This window comes from Petaurus breviceps, unplaced genomic scaffold (assembly GCF_028583685.1).
Source record: "Petaurus breviceps papuanus isolate PSGF00001 unplaced genomic scaffold, PetGlider_PUasm1.0 173, whole genome shotgun sequence".
NCBI classification, from domain to species: domain Eukaryota; kingdom Metazoa; phylum Chordata; class Mammalia; order Diprotodontia; family Petauridae; genus Petaurus; species Petaurus breviceps.
The window spans coordinates 15238305-15247052 of NW_027185759.1; the positions used below are offsets into that span (position 1 = coordinate 15238305).

An 8748-nucleotide genomic window follows, 5' to 3' on the forward strand; every position below is an offset into this window, starting at 1 on the left:
GTGAGGAGAACAAGGCTCTTCGTTGAGTAAAATGCATGAACTTTAGGACATGACCTTTATACCATCTCTGGTGACAACTCAGAGGCCTTTGTGTTCTAGTGTTTCCTGTTTTTGGATAAGCTCCAAATGGTTGAGGTTGCCAGATAAATGACCTCTGAACAAATGAGGTGTTACTGTATATACACACGTTTTATATTAAAAAAAAAAAAACCTCCTTTTTTTAAACTCTGAAGGCATCATTTTATTATTTAGTTGGGAAGTTATTTCCCTTGGGCCTGACCCTGAATGTTCCTCTCTGTGAATATTTCCCTTCACTTCAAAAGTGAGTTGTATTTCTTTTTAAAGAGTAAATGGAATGCCAAACTTTTGCCAAGGAAATGATTATTTTCTCTAGAGGTAAAAGGATTTCCTTGGCAAAAGGTTGAGGTTCCATTTAGTTTTGGAAATGGGTTGCTTCCTGGTTCTACCCATTTTTTAAAAATACTATGTTTTAAAGACCCAGAAAAAGTTTTAGACACTAAGTCTTTGTTCAGAAGGAATACACTAGTGATTGATGGGGAAATCTTTCTCAAACACATGGAAAATTTTATAAGTCTAAGGCGGTAATTGCCACCATTTTCAAAAATAAAGGAGAAATGTATTTGGCATCAGACTGGAAACATTGCTCAATCATTTTGCCAGATCCAGCCTATGATTAGTTCATTTATCATAGGGTCCTAGATTTACCCCCTGAAAGTGGCCGTCTAGTCCACTGCTTCATTTTATAGAGGTGACTTATCCCAAGGTCGTGTGGGTAGGATGTAGGAGCGCTGGGCTTCATTGAAATATCTCCCATGATTACAGCTTTTTAAGGTCTACAAAATACATTACATCCTGGGTGCGTTACAGGAAGATGGTGGAGCAGGTTAGAAGTTTCCAGGCTCTCCAGACCAACAGAACATTGCCATGAAACGAACACAGAAAAGCAAAAATAAAGGGATAAAGCAGTCATCCTTCTAAGACAACTTGAGAGACCTTAGTAAAGCCAGATATGAACCCTTATTTCATTTGATTCTTGAAACAAAAGAAAGGTGCTGTTATTTTCCACGTATAATAGACTCTCTGAGACTTAGAGGAGAAGTGACTTGCCCAGGTGATGTTTATTGTTAGTGTTGGAGGTAGGATTCTATCTATGATGGGGTTCAAACTCACGGACTCAAATGCCTATTGGAACCTAAATCCCTCATCTAAAAAACTTGGCTCTTCTCCTTTCTCAAGAAAAGGAGATTCTAGAAAATCCAAAATATTCAATAAACTTCCTGGATTTGCTATGGGATAACCTCACATTTCAAATATTGGCTTCTTTCCAGAAATGAATGTTTGTTGACCATTGGAAATCAGTTTAAGAAACTGCTATCTATTATGATAATAATTGCCCTAATCTGGTAAATTATTTGGAGTTTATTACTGCTAATTCATATGAAATGTTGACCATTGTTTTTCTCCTAATAAATCTAAGTGGATATAACAAGATATCTACCCCATCAGTAGCTAAATTGTTTTCTAGTAATTTAATACATCAGAATTTTTAGGAAATAAAACCATCTTTCTATTTAAATTTTAGTTTCTGCATCTCTAAGTCAGAAACTTATTAAAGCATTGACTTCTTGCCGTAATGTGACTCAGGTGACATTCTCAGGTGGCATGGGGTTTCTGGGCTTTGCTTTATGAGAGATTTTGCTTGCTCAGGGAAATCCTTCCCTGAAGCAACTTCTGCTTGTGCCTCCCATGAGCCACTGATTTTACTAATAATAATAACAACAGTAATAATAATCATTTTAAAATATACCTACCCAAAGTTTACATAAAACACTTCCAATTTGTTATCTTATTTGATCAATACAAAAACCCTATGAGGTAGATGTTAGTATCATTTTACAGATGAGGGAAATGAGCCTAAGAGCTTTATGTGACTTGGTCAGGGTCACATAATTAACAAGTACTCTGAAACTCTACCCATTGTGCCACCCAGCTGACTCTATTGGCACGACTCTATTTTACTTATAAATAACATTTGAGCTTTGGTTAGTCTCATAGATGCCATGATAATTACTGTTGATATTTAATTAGCACCTATTTTGATTCCTTTGAGACTTTGAACACCCCAAATTTTGCAGCCTTCTGCCAAGGTCATCCCTATGCCAGGGGGGTGGCCTGAGGTCTGGAGAGTTCTATTTGAAGGGAGCACAAGTTCAGCCAGATCCTGTCAGGCTGAATAGTTTCTAGTACAGGCTTAATCTGTTACCTAGGTCCCTGCTTAACTGAGGTCAGAGAAACTCATTGTAGAAACAAGGTTAGTCCTATCAGAAAATGAGTTATTTTTTTTGGTTTTGGTTTTTAGCTACAACACTTCATGAATACTTTCTACGAAGAAAGAAAGAAAGGGTGGTGATCTGTGCTAGTGAACAGCATACCTGTAACCATGGAATCAGAAACCTCTGAACCACTGGGGCATTGAAGTATATTCTATATGAAGGATATTGTTTTGTTTGAATCTAGAAGGCTCTTGAATGGATAGATCAGAGCAGTCAGTGCAAGGTGCCATTTTAATCTTAAAGAAGGCTCTGTCAAAGACTGGTCAGTTACCCAAACTGGACACACCACTGAGAGTGACTTCTGTTTTGTTTTGAAGGATCATAGGAACTTTGCAGAACTCCCCAGAGTTTTCCGAAGCCTTTAAGTGCCGTAAGAATGATTATATGAATCCAGAAAAGAAGTGTCGGGTGTGGTGATTCTACAAAGAAGGAACGAAGGCCGAAGACGGACTGACTTCCCTGGACAGCTGAAATCTCAAACTCTCTACGGGAGAAAAAAAAAAAACTGTGCACCAAATTCACTGTAATTACAAGAGGGTGATTAACTGAGGAGGGGAGAAGCTTCCGGATTTAAATTTCAGGTTTAAAAAAAGTGACAGAGCAGCTGAAATTGGATGTGAGCTGCTCGTGAAAGAGTGGAGGAGGACCCAGGTTCATATCCACTAAACGTAATACAGCTGTGTACATATTGCTTTACTCTGGAATAGTGGTTTCCAGTTAATGTCTGTTTCCCATTTGGTCAACAGAATGCATATTCTCACTTGGGAACAGGGTTAATCACCTATGAATGTAGATGGGTATTTTTAATCAAAGAAAGAAAGAAAATGTCAAAGAATACGGCAGGATAACAGCTGTCTAATTAGGACACAATAGTTAGAAACCAGAGAAATAGGCCCTGCCATCCCTATAAATGTAAAGGATTGGATTTTTCTTCCTGATTTATCAATGCCCTCACCCAAACTCCTTCCAAGAATTCTTAGAAGAGTGGGGATTTGGGGTTTGGAGTACTTTTGAAAAGAAGTCATTATTCCTATAATCATTTTTTTTATTCCAAGGCAACTAATTTGCCATAATTATATTCAATTAAGAAAGGAAAATACAGAATAGGTCTTTCTTTTTGATCCCCCACTGACAGATATGAAGAATCCCCAAGCTCTCTGGTAATTTTCTAAATAAATTCTTGTTCTCTCTGGACCTGTTCTTTTTAAAAGATTTGTAGTAATGTATAAATCATAATTTTTATATTTAATTATTAACTATGTGTATGAAAGTAACTGATATATCTATATACACCTATATTGAGAGATGGATATAATCACTGATCCACAATTGGGGATTGGCATTTCAGGTTGAGATATGAAACATTCTTTACATTAAGGAAACATCTGCAAACCAACATCTGTAAAGTACTGTACAGATTAAAATTTGAGACTTTAAAAAAAAATGATGATTCATGTTTGCAAAAAAGCTTTAAGCCAGAACTTTTATGTAAGATTCACTTTCAGATAAATTTCCCAGAGGCCTGACTGACATCTCTATTGTAGAAGCAATCAGAAATTTCCTGAAAATCAATAGCTGATTCCTGTGATTTGTACCACAATGGGTAAAGCTACTTCTCTGTGACTCCACGTAGGAACGGAACTCCCCTGGGGCATTAGGGGGCACAGCCCCATTGGGGCAAGTCTGGACCTCAGCTGCATCCCCTCTAAGCAATGGCAAGGTAACAAGGACATGCTGTTGCTATAGTCTAAGGATTCCCTACTATCAATTCCATAACGTCAGTGGACGCTGATGTTAATGATGGTGATTCCATCAATGGAAGGGAGAGGACAGGTCCAAAGGCCTTCAGAGTGCTCCTGTCCACTGTCATTGCTTGACTGAATGATCATTTTGCTTTATAGCATCACAGAGTATTAACTTGAGGGCTAAAGGGGACCTCCGAGATCATTAAATTCAAATCTTTCATTTTCCAGAAGAGAAAACTGAAGGCCCAGAGAAGTACAATGGCCTGTCCAGTCTAGTGATTGCTAGACCTAGGCTTTGAACTTAGGACCTCTGACTCCAAATCCAGCATGCCTGTCAGAAATGACATGATAACTAGTGAAAATGACTGCAGGCTGAATAACCTAATGGTGATTGTTAGTGCAGGGAGCCAGTGACATGAGTAGAAATTCCAGAAAGAGCACTCTCCACCTCCCACATTTTTCCATGGTCTGTAACAATTTCTGGGATTCCATGATAAAGAAATAATTTCCTACATACAACCCTGATTCCATGTTATGGTTATTTTATCTTTCAGTGTCACCTGATGAAAATGTTTGTTTGTATTTTATAATAAACAAATTGTGAGAGTGATTCTCACCAAGCTTCTAGGACTAACACTGTCTTTTAGGAGTTGGGGTATCTGAGGAAGTTGGATGGAAAATATTCGAAGGTCTTAAATCACGCATTCTTTCTCACATTAGCTCTGAGGTCTCTAACTGGGAGGAAGTGCTAGAATGGGGAGAATCTAACATTCGACAGAAAAGAAGTCCACTCTCAGCTATCTTGTTTGTAAATAATTCCGGGTATTCCTCTTCTTTTCCTTGCCATTCAGATCAAGAAAAGGGCTGACGTAAAAATTTTGTATCTGTGCGTGTGTGGACAGATGGACAGACAGACATACAGTCTGGAACTTTAATTTCACCACCAAAAGGAAACTGCAAATTATAGAAATTCTATGCTGAGGAATACTTGCAAGGAATCTATAGCATAATATTATCACAGTATTATTGCAAGGAATCTGTAACATATAGTCTTAGAGACTTTCTAAGGTCACTGAGGGCCTAAGTGACTCATCCGTGGTCACGCAGCACTATGTGCCAGGGGAAGCCTCCCCTCTATAGCCACACAACTTACATCAGAATCGGATTAACTCTGTGTCATTCTCATCCCTTCTACCTACCGCTCACTGAAAGCTGAGAGTAAGACATACTGTGGCTTAAAATTCAGCTATGTGCTGTCAGTGCCTTTGGCTATTAGCTATCCATAGCCGAGAGCCGGAGACTGGAGGGGCGATGAATTCTTCCAGGGGTGGAGCAGCTTCCAGGGTGGGGAATGGGATGGGAAGAACTGCTGGACCTTGCTTACCTGGCAAAGCTATCTTCCAGGGCTTTCAGGACAGCAAAATTCATTCACCTATTGCTCGCCCCTCTACACCAACCTGCGTTATATGGCAAGAATATGGGGAAAGGGAATGAGAATGGAAGGGAAGGGAGAAAGAACTGCCATTCCAGGCTCCGAAGAACAGCTTTACACTGTTGCATAATTACAAAGGACAAGCTTGGCCCCAAAGAGCCTTGAGAAGAGAGCTCTCCCCTAGTCCTTGGGACAGGTAGGGAATCCATTGCAGAAACTGCCAGATTTTTTAAAATGTATTTATCAGTTTTGTTGAGTCCTTTTTTTTTCTCTAAATTTTTGTTGTTGTTATAATGAATGACTCTGGGAAGGAAAGGGGTAGGAGTAGTGGAGGAAATTTGGGTGACATAAAAATAAGAGATATCAATAAAAACATTTTTTAAATGAAAATCATCCAACAAAGGCTAGAGGAGTTCCCTTTCTCTGTCTGGCCACTGAGAATCCTTCCAGTTCCAAAAGTTTATGATTGTGTGAAAAAGTCTCCTAACCCTAGGAGTGGACCTGAAGCAGGAATTTCTAAATATTTCCATATCCCAAGGCCTGGACTCCTTTCTTACAAATTCATAGCCCGCTGGTAGCAAGGAGCATCAATTTAGAGCTGGGAGGAAGCTTAGAATACATTTAGTCCAACCAAGGTCCAACTTGGTAAATGAACTTCCCAAAGACCCCAGGTAATGAATACAGGGCAGGGCTCGAACACAGGTCTTCTGGGTCCAAATTCATTGCTTGTTCCGTTATTCTGTGTTGCCTGGTAAGAGCTGAGGTTCTAATAAAGGGAGAGGGAGGGAGTGCGGTGTCAGTAGCTCTGGTTGAGGGGAGCCAGAAGACCACTCCAAGTGAAAGATCGGGCTCTGGGGACCTTCTCCATTGCTATTATGAGCACATTTTAAAGAGTGGGATGTTGTCCAGGCATGCTCCATATACAGCCCTGTGAGACTAGCACTAACACTTCAAAGCCCATTAGAAATCTTAACTTCAAATGGAGAAGCCTCAAAATGGAAGAAATTTGTCACCTTTGGGGAAAATGAGACTTTAGGTCTAATGTTCAGACAAATTCATCAAGCTCCTCTATCAAAACAAAACCATTTTCCAAGTACTCCAGAATGGTCCTTTGTACCTTCCTACTCAAGTGTTTTTCCATTTCTCCCTCTTAAAATGGTCCCATCCTGGGAAAATGCAAGGAGAAGAAAACCCCTCCCCAAATTTCTCATTCCTCTCCCAATGTCTGCAAAGTCAAGTTTCTTAATACATGTGTCCTGTTGCCTTTGGGAAGGGGAAAAGTTCTTCCAAGTTTGAGCCCAAACTTCTTGAAGTTTGAAGCCTTCTCTATAGCACCCATGTTCTATCAGGTATAAATTTTCCAGCTGTAGGTCACAAAACACCAGAATGTCCCAAGAACTGAAAGTGAAAATCACTCAGAAGACAACAGAGATGCACATGTAGTGGGGGTAAGTTGTAACATTACAGATAAGGAATTATGAAGGAAGTTTGATTGAAGGCTGTCATCACAAGAACCCTTGACCAAAGATAGGTTACTGATGTGAAGATGATGAGGACTAGGCATGGAGGGAAAGCCTGCTCCACTGGATCCTCAGGACATCAGGGGAATGAGGAGAGCCCTCTAAAGGTGTGCCTCAGGAATCCCTAACAGAAAATTGATGGGCAGACATTGAAAAAAGAAACACAGGATGGGCAGGTGTGAATGGGCCGCAATCTGCGCAGTTAGAGGGAATGCTCACAACGACGAGATCACAAATCAAATGAAAATATTTTTGGTATCCTTGCAGAAAATTTCCATTTTTTCCTATCAATAATGCCAGAAAAGCATCTCATCTGATTGCTCTTAGGAAGTCACAGAAATGACATAAACAAGAAGGTACAAATGGTAACAGGGCATAGGGAGACAGCCTTTGAGAACCGTGCTCAACAGCATCCGACTGGTCCATCTCACCATCTGTGTGCTGATGTCTTCTTTAGACTTGTCATTCAAGATCATTGCGCCATGGATGTAGAGCCAAGTAGAGATTTTCTAGTGCAGACCCTCCTCACTGGATGGGAAGGAATGGAGCCCCAGTGAACCTAAGTGACATTTTAAGGAAACAAAAGCAATAAATCGGCAAAGTAGGATTTGAATCTAGGTCTTCTCCTTCCTAATCCTGTCCTCTTTTCACTGTACCAGCCTTGGTTTAAAAAAAGAGAACTCTGGGACTGGGTTGGAGGTGTGGGGGAGGGGGGAAGCTACTGTCTTTGTTCTAGGTGGAATAGCTGAAATGATGTCCTTCCAAATTCTTGTTTTACAAAACAAATCCTCTGGCTTTTGTAATGGAAGCCTGGCAGAAAACGACCATGGAATCATTCCACAGATAATGATGGGTTATCTACCGTGGCAGTGAAGAAAGAATGGGAAGACTAGTAATTATGATTCACTTATTTTTACTTCTGAATTTCCTCTTTACTAAGAATCTTAATGATAGTTTTGTTCTGTTGTTTATCAGACATCATTAACTCCATGCAGCCCTGAAGGGTGAAGGCTGCTCTTGGAGTCAGAAAGACCTGGGTCTGAGTTTTGCCTCTGATTGGCACACACAAGCTCAATGTAACAACTGTAACCTCTCATGTATGTAATATGCATGATATAAAAGCACATACATATATACACTAAGTTATATATGTATTTATATATATATATATATACATTTGTGTCTATATATATCTATGTACAGAGGGAGGTGGAGGAACGAATGGGGCAAGTCATTTAACTTCTTATTTCTGCACCACCACCCCCAAGCCCTGCCTCCCCTGGCAACTCTTGCCCTAAGAGCACAAAGTACAGAAAAGTTGACTGTGCATCACTGGATGTAGTTCTTAAATCATAGCTCTCCACACCATGAAATCCAAATGCTCCAGTCTTTATTTCACTGATTTCATTGATTCACTGAAATCAGTAATTTCACTGATTTAGAGAACTCCCAAAGAGCTGAGACAGTTCACCCTACTAATATGGCTTGGCACATTCTCCACAATTTAGAATCTTAGAGAATTTCTTAGGAAAAATGAGAGATTCGGTGACTCATAAAGCCAGCATGTATGAGAGTCCACATTTCAACACAGGGCCTCCTGACAGAGGCTAGCTCTTTATCAAATACTTCTACCTTGGTTATGCATGAATGCTCTCTCCCTCTCTCTCTCTCTCTCTCTCTGTCTCTCTCTCTCTCTC

The 8748-nt window shown here is 39.9% G+C and overlaps 1 protein-coding gene across 3 annotated transcripts in view; it reads left to right on the forward strand.

The window, feature by feature from the left end:
* The window catches only part of MME (membrane metalloendopeptidase), a 131249-nt gene extending 126525 nt beyond the window's left edge, over positions 1-4724 (forward strand). For all 3 annotated transcript variants that reach the window (XM_069083434.1, XM_069083433.1, XM_069083435.1), the window contains exon 23: positions 2672-4724. In XM_069083434.1, coding sequence (XP_068939535.1) covers positions 2672-2771 — 100 coding nt within the window. In that variant the 3' untranslated portion in view covers positions 2772-4724. The remainder of the gene's footprint in view (positions 1-2671) is intronic.
* The last annotated feature ends 4024 nt before the right edge of the window (positions 4725-8748 follow it).